The sequence below is a fragment of the Sinocyclocheilus grahami genome, unplaced genomic scaffold (genome assembly GCF_001515645.1).
Source record: "Sinocyclocheilus grahami isolate Dianchi unplaced genomic scaffold, SAMN03320097.WGS_v1.1 scaffold1226.1, whole genome shotgun sequence".
NCBI classification, from domain to species: Eukaryota; Metazoa; Chordata; class Actinopteri; order Cypriniformes; family Cyprinidae; genus Sinocyclocheilus; species Sinocyclocheilus grahami.
In genome coordinates this window covers 154,133-168,258 of record NW_015506405.1, presented here as the reverse complement: position 1 = coordinate 168,258, position 14,126 = coordinate 154,133, and the positions used below count along the sequence as shown (strand labels likewise).

Here is a 14,126-nt window from a genome sequence, read left to right as displayed (position 1 = left end):
ATATATATATACAGAGTTTTTACAATCAATGTTTTTCCTTCTAAGAATTGTTAACTTTTTGCTAACATTTGCAGTGAATAGTGTTGATTAACCATTGTAAAAAAAAACAAACAACTAAAAAAACTGCTATGCTAGTCAGCAATTACGTATTTAGCCACAGGTAAAAAAAAATACTTAATTTTTGAAAAGATGCAGTGCAATTACTAATCACTTCTCTTGATGCTGTGAAATGTCCTCGGTTTGGGTTGATGGAAGGTTACTTGTAATGTTTTCTATATCAAAATGATATTTATCCTTTCATGTTTTTAAATATTAAATAAATATTCTTTGATGTTTTTAAGATACACCCTAAATATCCGTTGACCCTTATGATTCAGCATGTATGTTGCATTTTCTGTTACAATTGTAGATTCGTCTAAGCATGGCACTGGTGTTGCTGCTAAGATATGTCATGAAAGTTGTGATGAATCCATAAATCCTTCATACCTGCTTTAGCATGCCAGCTACAAGTCTCAGCCTCAGATGGCATTCTCACAGACCATCTGTTTGTTCACTGACCACCTGATTCATGTTGCACACATAACTGGAAAGCACTTTGGCTATAATATATATATATATATATATTATTTTGTAATAAAATCAAGATTCAGGTGTAACAATGAATGTTAATTTTATGCATATTTTGTTAGCAGTGGCAAAAGTAGTAGTATGCAGTTTTGATGTACAAAAACAGTATAATAGGTTGCACAGGGCTGAAAAAGAAAATGTACAGAAATAGTTTTGGTTTGAAATGATGAAGAATATATAACTATATATTACTTGATTCTATTAATTAATACTCTGTAATCAGACATGCAATGTAAGAAATCAAAGAACAGATTTACATACATTTCTTTGACAGTAATGAATGTTTAGCGGTCTCATGTCTTGAAATAGCTGAAGGAAAGCTCTTCTTTGTGATAGCTCATTTAATTTCAGATCGAAATATTGTCTTATTCACATAATTTTTTGTTTGTTTTGTTTGTCAAGCTGTTAATTCAGGTGTCTTTGTAGTAATTGTAATTATGCAGTTGAATTCACACCCACAAACGTCTGAAGAGTGCAGTGAACAATAGCCGGATGGTTCTGCTGCCTTTCTCAGGAGCTGCCACATGATTTAATATGTGACAGGCAGACAGAGGGAGTCAGAGACGTGCTGATGTGGCCTTTGTTGCTTGCACTGTATGAAAATAATTTTAGGTTGTTGCACTAGTATTCCACTGAGACCTTACAGAGAAAATGACAGGCGGCACATCACGGAAGGCAGAAAAAAAACATCTTGAAAGTGAATTTTAGGGTTATCTTAGAAGAAAATTGTCATGTTATGTTAATTTTGTCAGATATTCCACACACAAAATAGCTCTTCTTTGTGATAGCTCATTTAATTTCAGATCGAAATATTGTCTTATTCACATAATTTTTTGTTTGTTTTGTTTGTCAAGCTGTTAATTCAGGTGTCTTTGTAGTAATTGTAATTATGCAGTTGAATTCACACCCACAAACGTCTGAAGAGTGCAGTGAACAATAGCCGGATGGTTCTGCTGCCTTTCTCAGGAGCTGCCACATGATTTAATATGTGACAGGCAGACAGAGGGAGTCAGAGACGTGCTGATGTGGCCTTTGTTGCTTGCACTGTATGAAAATAATTTTAGGTTGTTGCACTAGTATTCCACTGAGACCTTACAGAGAAAATGACAGGCGGCACATCACGGAAGGCAGAAAAAAAAACATCTTGAAAGTGAATTTTAGGGTTATCTTAGAAGAAAATTGTCATGTTATGTTAATTTTGTCAGATATTCCACACACAAAATGCACTGCATTTTTGCTCTTTGCCTTACAGGATGCATTATATCTAATATCAGAGCTCAGATCAGATAAATAAACTTAAATGTACACTTAAATATCTTTTGAGTTTTTCAACAAATATTATTAAAGGGATTTTCTGTCTCTGTTATCACTTCAAATGATAGAAATGATGTTGTGTGATGTTTTGATGTTTGTAGCTTACAGAGACATTCTTGAAATATGACTGCTTATAGTTGTAGATCTGTTTTCTTTACAGTTCTGTCTTTTTATTTATATGAAGGCGTTTGCCACTTAGCTCTCAGAGATGCACTTATCGAATGAATGCAATTGAATGTTTAAAGCAATTAAATAATATGTTTTATTAATTATGGTTTAAAACTTCAGATTTTCTCAGTTCTCTTGTTTAGTGAAAGAAAAATGGAAATATAAAAGATATGTGCAATATAATGTGCAGTAAATGCAGTAAATCATAGATGAACTATTCCAAATTCTGTATTTTATTATATTTTTTGATCTAATAAAACTTTATAGATTATAAGAGGGAGCATTCTGTTCTGTCTTCTAGCTTACCGGGAAGACTGAGGTCAGTGTAGCTGTATTGTTGGTGTACATATGCATTTGCAGGGGTCAGTGAGGTGTAGGAATATTCGAAGATCATGAAACTTTCCTGAGATGAACATATCCAAATTTCTTCCTCCTAGCTTCTAGTGAAGGCCACTTAATAGACTTAATAAACAGCTTGACACTTAAAAATCAATTAATATCAGTGGTTGGGTATTTATGGGTTAGACTGCATGTGTCATTGTTTAGAGAACGTGTTTTGCTTTTATTTTCTGTACTTATTGCAGTTGGACAATAAAATAGCCTTCAGACTTTTTTTCATCCCCTAAGAGATGTAGTTCATCAGGATCATGAACCTTTCTGCATGAGATACATTATGCAACCATAACTGCATATTTGTTCATCAATAGTGTTTTTGCTAATAGTAATGGCAGATTCATGCTGTGTTCAATTGTAAGAACAAGTCATTGGATACCAATCAGAAAGTTTCATACAGGATGCCAAGCAATCAGGATACTAGCAGCCATTTCCATTTTACGCTTGCTAAATATGGTGTTCAGCGAAGGTCCACTGTGGAAACCATTAACGAAAAACCAAATAGCCAGTTGTGCACAACTCTTTTGTGGCAGATTGATTGAATTTTGAAGACCAAAGACCAGGAATAATTGCTAAAAGCTTCTGTAGGTCTCCAAACAAAACCTTTTTCTTTCCTCACAGAATTTTCAACAGAAACCTTAGGTATTTCTTCTAATTTCATCTCTTTTTCCCTGTGTGGAGCACCTCTCTGATTCCACCCGCATGGAGTGCTATTGATCCCCGCCTCTGGCTCACAACTGTCAGTATGCGCTGGCACATCCTTGTGCTGATGGCAAGGAAGGGCTTTTAGAGGGAGTGAAATCAAAAAGCAATTTACATGTTTTTCCCTCTCTCTCAAACTCTTTCTGTCTCTCTCCTCCCACAGAACTCCTGTCAGCCTGTCACGAGCTGCATTGCCGTTATGGATGCATCATGACCAGAAACGGCACATTCTGCTTCTGTGCAGATGGATTCGAGGTGGGAGAGGATGGGCGTAGCTGTAGAGGTAGGCACTCTCAGGGTCATGCCAGGCATCTCAGACAAATGATCGGCTTTGTGCGATGAGGAGGGAGAGGGGTGGCTGTCCATCCCCAGGGTGTCTTTTCACACCTCCGTCCTGCTGTATTTGACGTGAGGCATTGACTCCAGAGAGGTCAAAGTGACTTCTCGGGCCTGATTTGACCTAAATGAAACCCTCTGAGTATGATATCAAGGCTGGTTGTTGTACATGATGGTGAAATATAGCTGATCCATTGCCACATTATGCCTAATTGTCTCAGTAGCAGAAATCAGGCTCAAACAGGAAGTTGTAAACTGGATAGATTTGTCTCAGGGAATACAGTATATCTCGAGGTCTCTTTGCTTTTTAAGCATTAATAGCACAAATCCTATATTTTTTGTTTGTGAGAACATTAGGTATGTTAGATGAACTATCTATCATAGCTAACATAAAACAATATTTAACATAAAATAAACCTATCATGAAATTTGGATGTATCAAATGTTGCCCCCCTCCCCAAAATTGTGATTTGTTTTTTGACTACATCCAACAATTAAATTGTAGAACTAATATTCAGTCTGTTTTATTAAATGTATTTATGTAATTATTGATTTAATGTAGAACTGGTCACACAATGCTTACCCATGTACAGTATATTTAGTGAAAGGAGAAAAAATGCCTTTACATAATTTGTGTAAGTCTTTCTTGATTGTAAAACATATTCAGCTTTAAATGATTGTAGGAAACTTTTTTTTTGCTCAGAAAAAAATGGTACTTTATTGTTTGTTTGTTTGCATGTGATTTGAATGTTTGTAACAGAAATAATGATTCTGTGTGGCTGAAAAGACTGTGAAGCTGTTTCATTCATGACAGATGACAGCTGCTCTCTCTCTGTAGGTTAATGGCAGCGCGAACGCAGATTTAAATGTTCAAATCACACTGGTGTGATCGTACGCTGCACGGACGAACCAAGTGATCACAATGTTGTGATCGCACACGTCAAAGGTTGAGGAATGAAACAGACGAGTCATTGTAATTTAGGAATAGAATCACGTTGGTGTTTGAATCATGTTTGCAATCTTTAACGATCTATTAAATTAAAGTGCTTTGGCATGTTGGTGGTGACACCTCTCTTGTTTAGCTATCACAGATATTATACTTAGCATTTTTGGCTTCTGATCGCAAATGTAGCCAAACTTTGGAGCACTTAGATTAGCGAGCAAGGTCCTGGCAGATCGCTAGGTCCAGTCCTCACAGATGAAGGAAAAAAAAGCACAGGAATCGATAAGCAGAATCGAAATTTTATTTTGACAAGTATCCGATTCCTGACCTTAAGTATCCGATTCTCAAATCGGAATCGATTTTCGTTTCCCAACCCTATACAGTGGGCGAATTCCAAAGGGCTTTTTTGCGCCCTTGAAGGGCACTTCGGGAAGGGAATGCCATTTGTAGGGACGTTCCAAACAGAAGTGAGCAACTGAATCAATCCCTTCACGAAGGGCCCTTCCAGAAGCCCGCTAGCAAAGGGAACATGCGATGGTCACTTTACGGAAGTGATTTCCGTTTCTGATCATGTGATCTTCGGTTAGTAGATCTTGCGATGCTTTTTAAAGCAAAGTTGGGGTTGATTTCGACTTCACATACAAACGTAAGTAGAATAGGCTAATTATATTTGTCTATTTTACTATAATACAAAATATTTTTCATCAGTGAAAGAAATATGATTTGACTGTAGTGTAAGCAAGTATAGTTTGAACAAGTAAATAGCAAATAAGACACAATTAGACAATATTTGAATAAAATAATAAGAATAATAATAAGAAGAAATAATTATTTGCAACAACTGATGGAGTGCTGAATGCTGCACGCACGCGCAGCGTTGTCAAAGTAACATGTCAGTCATTCCCTTCACCAAGGGAGTTCCAAACGCTTATACGAGACAGTAATGGCCTACACCCTTCAAAGAACACACTTCAAGGACTCTGCCCTTCGAAGGGAGTAGGGATGCTCACTTCCGTTTGGAATTCGCCCAGTATTGCAGTTAGTTGATCTAAAACGGTGATTGACAGCTGTCAATCATGTCGGTATGCAAATGAGCGGTATGACCTAATTTACACAGCGTATTTTTTATTTTGGTCCCTCATGCGCACCACTTATGTGCACCCCTGAGTATATGCATACTTATTTTATTATGTTTTTGTGTGAAATCGATTTTAGGTGTTGTTTTTTGTTTGTTTGCTTGTTTTTTTTTTTTATAGTTTTTTAGGCCTCAAAATCCTCAGAAAAACTTTTTAGGCTATATTTTGTACCCTGATCATAGAAGGTTGCTCCGGATGTTCAACTAAGACAAATCGGTAAATCACCATTGGAACATTACACTTCAGTACAGCTTAAACAGGCACAGACCTGGAGACTGACGCAAGGCAGGACTTGCCCGGAGATACAAGGTGGCATAGGGAGAAGCCACCGAGAGGCCACATTAAGTGGATTTTATGTATTTGGGTCATGTTTGAGCACACCTAATTTGTCATAAGTGACTCTTCCTCTGTGTACAGATCATGATGAATGCACCATGTACGGGACATGCAGCCAGACCTGCATGAACACCTATGGGTCATATCGCTGCAGCTGTACAGATGGGTACAGCCTGCAGCCGAACAGACGCTCCTGCATAGCCAAACACGGTAAGAGCATGATAAATTAATGACCGGGGATCTGCAAAAGCCGTTTGAAATGTTGTCACGTCCTGATATTGTTCTTTCAAAATTTTTACTCTGTGTGATATAAATGAAATTAACTTACAGCGGCTGCAGCTCTGCTTTAAGCCGCCTTTGGCGCTGGTAATTTTCTGACCTTGAAAAACATTTTCTAATGTCTGCTTGAGAAATATGCAATGCTGATTAGATGTTGCGTGTATCTGAAATGACTTATATCTGAAACAACATAGTTCTGCTCAGTGATTGCCATGCAAATAGGGGGGACTGGGGCTAGTCGTCACAGAGAGAAGTTGTCACATGAGATTTCACAAACCTATAAGATTTTGAGTCAAAAATCCAATTACACAAGCAGAAATGTTCTGTTAATTTCAAACACCTGGTTCAACAACACTTTTAAATTATAATCCTTTTTTTTTTTTAATCCTGTTAATTTTTTTCTTCTTCTTCTCCAAACTGACATTTCTAAAGCTTCATTTCATATATACAATATGTCAGAGAAAAGGTATATCAGTTGTGTTATATGTTGTAATTTTACACAATTTAAAAATATATATATATATATATATATATATATATATATATATATGTGTGCACACACACACACACACACACACACACACACATTTTTTCCATGAATTGTTTTGTTTAGGCTGACAAATTACATTATACAGTGACAGCAAGCCCCTCTACTAAGTCAATGCTTGTTTAAACTTCATTTATCTTATTTTTTTTTCTTCAAGTCATTAATAATTCTATGCATGTATGTATAGAAATTATTCTCTGTTCTCAGGTTTGCCTTTTTTCAAGTAAGCTTTCAGGGATCACGTATGAATCCAGACTAAACCAGTTCAGCCTCTCATTCCCATAAGGACCTGAAAATTGAGTCAGTTTGCTTTGGATATTCTGCTACAGTCCCTATATCAGTGTTGCTGTGCCAAGGGACAGAAATAATGGAGCTATTGGTGGAAGATAAGCCAGACATTGAGGATTAAGTGGAGGCTGAGTTTTATGAAGAGCAGGGCCTGAAGGACAGCTATTCTCTGTCTTTATCAGGCCATGCCAATTCATTACTTGCCTAATGGCACCTGCCAGTGAGAGTGTCTCCCCACCAGCCTCAAATCCAATCAAGTTTATCATTAAATCAGCTGCTTTTGTAATAAGGTGGTTTTGTAGGGAAAACACTCACTACAATTCTAAATGGATTCTAATCCCTTTTGTAGATTGGTCATTTGTTTAGGCTCAAGTAATTGAAGTCGTTTTAATAAAAAAAAGAGCTATTGAGTCCCAAATGCTCAATAGCTAGATTTTCTACAGCTGTGAGAATTATTATAAAATAAGGAGAAAATATGCAGCATATATTTGAATCTCACTTGCTTACAGTGTCAGCTGTGAGAAACTATTTGGATTTGAGCAAACATAGTGAGTATGTATATGAGTGGATCAAGAGCGGGTAGAGAATTTTTTTTCTCTACCTGTGAACACTTTTTTCATGTTCGCTGGTGTTGGATTGGCTGCTGTGTCTTAGCAAAATTGTGGATATTAAGAAAACATCTGAAATGATATCTTAATTACAGTTTACATCACCTTTCAAGGATTAATTCACTCAAAAATTAAAATTTGCTGAACTGGAGATCTGGAGAAATTTTGCATTACATCACTTGCTCACCATTGGATCCTCTGCAGTGAATGGGTGCCGTCAGAATGACAGTTCAAACAGCTAAAAAAAATATCACAATAATCCACAGGTAAACCAGATGACTCCAGTCCATCAATTAACATCTTGTGAAGTAAAAATCTGCCTCTTTGTAGTAAACTAATACATCATTAAGATGTTTTTAACTTTAAACCGGTTTATGGCTAAAATACGAGTCCTCTATCCATAATATTGCATTCTTCAGTGAATCCTCATTCTGACGGAAACCATTCACTGCAGAGTATCAATTTAAGCATCTTATTTGTATACAAACCTCTGATTAACATTTTAAGAGTTGATTTACATCCATTTTGAATCATAAATGTTGTTATAACTGACTGGAACTATCTGGGAAATTATACACACCGCTTTTATGCAATTTGACTTTTAGTTTTTCTAAGGCCCATAGGGTCATTTGAAGTCTTATGAACACTGGTGTTGTAAACTCGCCCCTGCATAAATTAATTATGTTGAGTACACACAATTCATGAATAAAATCTGTTACAACGTGTGCTAGGTATGCTGGCCTCAAAGTATGCCTCGTGCAAAGCATTTTGTGACCTAAAAAGATGATGCATCCTTGTATTTCTATTGGTGCGGTACACTGCAACCGGTTTGAATATGTGTTTTAAATTAAATGGAGATTACGCCACTCAGTGGGAAATAGCTAGCAGGCAGTGGTGCACCTTGCTGCTGGATGCAGAATCTGCCCCACGTTTAATCAATGTGACTGCTTTCCTATGAGGAATAAACTGAATATCATTACCCATAAACTTAACCGAACTCAGCGCTCACCCACATTAATATTAATTTAGCAGAAAGAGGTTGTTGCACTGGGATAACTATGGGTTTCCATTAGATATAAAAGCTCATGCATATAAATTTCAATGCATCTTCTTTTCTTTAAAAATAATTTAAAGGAAAGATCTTTGTTGGTTTATTTTATTTATATTATACCTTGATACATACTCTGTGTGTGTGTGTGTGTGTGTGTGCAGCCTGGTCTCATGTTTGTATGTAACAGTTAGGTATTATTACGTAACATTTACAAGCACAAAACTTAAATTTTTGTATGCTTTTATTGATGCTAAAACATACAATTTAGATGCATTTCAACGTTTAAAATATACAAATCGCTACGTATTGTTAGCTAAAAAACGTACAAATATTTACGTATCTTTTAAATCATTAAGATATTAGTATCAATACATTTGTATCATTTTATCAATAAGCGATTTAGATTTTTAGACCCCTTAACCTACCCCCAAACCTAAACCTACACTCTAAAAAATGCTGGGTTATTTCAACCCAATGTTGGGTCAAATATGGACTAACCCAACTGTTGGGTTAAATTTTGGTTACATTTTTAAATTAACTTTTTAACCCAACAGTTGGGTTAGTCCATATTTGACCCAACACTGGGTTGAAACAACCCAGCATTTTTTTAGAGAGTACCCATTTTACAGCGAATATGCATTTTTATCATTTTATTAATAAGCGATTTAGATTTTTAGACCCCTTAACCTACCCCAAACCTTAACCTACCCATTTTATAGCGAATATAAAAGGATATAAAATGCAATTGACCGAAATATGCAGGAAAATAACAATTTTAGTAACAATATAGCATTAAAATATTTTTATAGTCGCTAATCCCACTCCTACCTATAAACCTAAACATTTCTGTACAGTATACGAAAAACATGACAGACAGATAAATGCAATTACAATCATTTATGTATTGCAAAAATGTCAAAAGCAGTACCAAACGTAATCCAAATGACGATACAGTAGGTTTGTGAGGTGCAGAGCAGAATTTATGTTGTTAATTGCTGAACATATTATCCAGATTATTTTCCCGATCCAATCACAGTATACGAAAAACATGACAGACAGATAAATGCAATTACAATCATTTATGTATTGCAAAAATGTCAAAAGCAGTACCAAACGTAATCCAAATGACGATACAGTAGGTTTGTGAGGTGCAGAGCAGAATTTATGTTGTTAATTGCTGAAAATATTATCCAGATAATTTTCCCGATGTGAACACGTGAAGGCCCCCGCGCATCATTCAAACACACCTCACCAGAAACACGGCATGTCGCAATCTGTGACGAATGCAGGCAAGAGCCAGTGAGTGTTCGATTATCCTGCCGTAAAACCTGTCATTTGAAGCGGCAACATTTGAATTTGTAAGGAGCGCGTCAGTCAGCATGGGCTTTGCTGTTTACGGTTGCTGGACTCGCTGCATAAACTTGATGGAGATGAAGATCGCCGAACAATGGCTGGGATTTGAGTCGTATGGATTCAGAAGATTTGGATGACAGCGCACGAATAAAATTCATTTCATAATTATGTTGCGTTTTTTGGTGTGTTGTATAGTTCTATTGTCAGTCACAGCATGTTGGAGAAAACGCCTTTTGTGGCCCATGGCAATCAAAGTAAACATTACATGACAAGTAAATGTTAAACAATTGCAGAAATGTTATTTATTTTAAGGTTTAAATTAAAGTCTTGTTTAACATTACGTAGGCCTATTCTTGGAAACGAGCTGGCAGCAGAAATCACAACAAAATTAAATGTTATAATTTCATATTAAGTAAACGAGTAAACAATTTAATAATGCAACTGAAAACAAGGTAATTGATATGACAACTAATAATAAAATTAATGCCGCGATTTCAATATTCATAAGGATTCATTTTTAGGTGTCGTCAATACGTCAGTTTTGTACGTTTAAATGCTGAAAATAGTAAGTATTTGTACGTTTAGATACTGAAAATACATCAGTATTGTACATTTTAGTGCCTGTAAAAACGTTAGTAAATGTATGTTTTATAGAACCACATTTTACGTAAAATACAAACAAATTATCATGAGATCATGTTGGTGTGTGTCACAGACAGAGAAACACAAATTGTATTATACAACGTGAGTATAAAAAACGGAATAAGAACAGAAATATCCAGCTGACTGCTGTGTTCTGAAAATGGGTTTCTCTCATAAGAGACATGATTCTCAATTACTCGTGCCCTCTGCAGGAGCCTGTATTATCCTGTTCTACTGAAAGCATGGAATGCCCAGGAAATGCCTGGCCTCAAGATGTCTTGTCACTATTTTCCTATCCATCTATTCCAGAGCTCGGTGAAAACCCTGCAGCGCTGCTGATTGGAGGCTCGGATAATATTATAATCACAGCCCTAAATGGATCCCGCCTGCAAACCCTCAAACAACTGGACTCAAATGGAACTCATGGCTTGGATTTCAACCATAAAGAGGAATCAGTATGCTGGGTCACATCCTCAGAGTCCTCCGGACAACTCCGGTGTGCCAGGATGAGGAAAGCAAGTGGGTTCACTAAAGAACAGGAAGTAAAGACAGTCCAGAATCTCCATGGTATGGATCCTGTTAAACAGTTACATTAAAGTTACAATATGGTGAAAGAAAACTGATGCATTGATTCATTTTAATGAGTGATGAGACCAAGTGAGATAACAAAATGTCTGGTTGTGCAAAATTCAGAGTTGAATCTGCCTTTGAAATTCCAATTCAGTTCAAACAGGATGCAGAATTTGAATTCCAATTTAATGACATATCAAATGTAATGAAATTCAAAGAAATTTAGTGTTTAATATTTTTTTCCAGAAAGAATCACTCATACATATGTTAGTTAAAATACACACAACATATGTGTATTTCCAGAAAATATAGATGGTATTAATAATTATTTTTTTAATGCTACCTATAGAAATTTTGATTTAAGTTGTAGACAGTATGCATTTCAGTTAAAATACATGGCCTGTGAGGTAGCCCATTCTTAACTTCCAAGTATTGAGTTTCATGTAAAGTGCTAATGCGGGATAAAAAATAATAATTCTGAAACAGGGCTTAAAGTTGTTGTTAAAAGTTCAGTACATTTTGTCTTTTACTCATGAGACCTGATCTTCTCATATTGAACAAACCATTTAGTGTAACAATGAGTTCTGCTTGACTGCGTAGTGCTTATCAGTGCAGTATGGAAGCTAACAGAGCTTATAATTTATTTACCGCTACATGAAATAGTTTTTGCACATTTGTGTAGTTCATCCAACAGTATGTATCCATTAAGTATTCATTAAAAGATCTCAAATTGAAAACGATTTATGACTCTTTTAATAAGTAGCCTATTAGTTTACAGTGTTGAATTGGAGAATAAGTACATGCTCTCATTTCGGTATATTGATCCAAACAATAGCCTCTAAACCAAGAATTTCTTTATGACTTAAAGCGAAGCATTTCAGTTATAACATATTTCATGTCTGGTGCAGTGCATTAAGAGCCTCTAATGGACCCCAAGTTTATGATCTTGAAAAAGTAAATAAATTATACTAATTTGACTTAGTTTATGGGGCACTTTTTGTTTGGTTCAATGTTAGGCATTTTTCTTATTAGTTAAAAAGGTTCACTGTTTGTTTTACTTATTTCTTCTAGTTTGTTTATCATGCTTGTTAATGCATTTAATCAATAAAATCACGTAATTTTTATATTCCATCTAAATGAATATTCTATATAATATATCAAACAACATTGAACAATAGAATATTCATTGAAAAAGGAAAAGTAGCAATTTTAATATGTAGATTAGGAATTTATTTTCATGAATAAGGTCTTTCATGAATATGATTGACTGATTAACACTTCATGGCGAGAATTCTCTATGACTTGTCATGAACATATGCCAATTAATGATCACACCAATATATCATCTTGTTTTGTGTAAATTGACCATGTTTTCCTTTGTTCCAGACGTTGATCAATTAGCCTTTGATTGGCTCACAGGAAACTTTTACTTCGTGGATCAAGCAAGCGACAGAATATTTGTTTGCAACCAGTATGGAGACACCTGCATTACAGTGATAGACCTTGACCTGTTGAACCCTAAAGCAATCGCTCTGGATCCTCTAATGGGGTGAGTTGAAAATGCATGATGTGAGATTTCATCTTTGACAAGGCCTTTGATGATCTAAATCCTCTCACATATATTGCAATATTTTAGGCAAATACTTCTCCGACTCTGTCTTGCCTGTACTGTTCCCACAGCTAAATATTTACTCTTCTTTTCAACACTGTCTGGTTGCATGGTTGTGCTACGAATCCCACAGTCAGGAGTGTCATTAGTATTCCATGATTTATCCAGCATCCCACAGTCTTGAACGCTGTTGCAGAAATCTGCTTAACATGAGTTTTGTTTTGCTTTGACACCACAAAGCCACAGTTGAAACAAGGTGGTGGTGGGTCCCTCATGTCAGCATGGTGACTGTGGAAATGTTTCGGGAGAGATGAGTAAAATAACACAAAGAGTCCTCAAAGGAGAGAAGGGCAGCATGATTATACTAGTTATTAGCTGCTAATTGAAGCGCCATGGTAATATTCTCAGCGAGCTTAGAATAGGAATTCAGGAGAGCGATTGTCCCATTTATTCATGAGAGTGCAAGGACAGGCTGAGCACTCCGTTCCGGGTTTTTTAATGAGACGCCTTGTGCCCAGTGAACCTAAATTGTAGCACTGGTGTTCAGCACACTAAAGACTGCCAGGAGAGCCCAGGCCATCAATTCTGCCTCCATTCTTCGGTGTGTGGTTGTCATCCTTTTGTTTTTGTGCTGTGACTCTGACAAAAACGAAATTTTGACTACCCTGAATGAAGGCGTGCTTAAAAGAAATGACAGCCGTTTATCTCTTTGAGTCTAAATGCTGTGTTCTTTCTCCTGTGATCATCAACAACCTCAGAGATTGTTCAAAAACTTTCAAGAGAGTTTGAATGGAATGCACAGAGGGCTGAATTCTCCAGTTTCATCACTTTAGTTTTTGCCATTTTAGTGCTAAAGTTTTATTGCTCACTGTAAAAGGCTGAGATGGTCCATTCATACACATGAATGATGCAAATTGTAACCCTAAATATAGCAGCTGTCTTTTTGCTTTAAGGCTAAAAGTGCCAAACATCTTTTTCATAAAGGAATCTCAAAGCTCAATATGATGTCTGTAGGAAACTGAGGATCCTAAACCAAATTTTTAAGTGTAAACCAGCTTTCGGTGTGTTACATGATTTACATATTGCTTCAGGTGAAACAAGTTAAATCACTAATTCAAGGATTTTAAAATTAAATTAAATTTGTGTGTGTATATATATATATATATATATATATATATATATATGTGTGTGTGTGTGTGTGTGTGTGTGTGTGTGTGTGTGTGT

General features: G+C 36.1%; 1 protein-coding gene across 1 annotated transcript in view; it reads left to right on the top strand.

The window, feature by feature from the left end:
• The window catches only part of LOC107568233 (low-density lipoprotein receptor-related protein 1B-like), a 159,521-nt gene that overhangs the window by 12,556 nt on the left and 132,839 nt on the right, over positions 1–14,126 (top strand). The window contains exons 2-5 of the mRNA XM_016254167.1: positions 3,368–3,487; positions 6,037–6,165; positions 11,033–11,290; positions 12,680–12,842. Coding sequence (XP_016109653.1) covers positions 3,415–3,487; positions 6,037–6,165; positions 11,033–11,290; positions 12,680–12,842 — 623 coding nt within the window. The 5' untranslated portion in view covers positions 3,368–3,414. The remainder of the gene's footprint in view (positions 1–3,367; positions 3,488–6,036; positions 6,166–11,032; positions 11,291–12,679; positions 12,843–14,126) is intronic.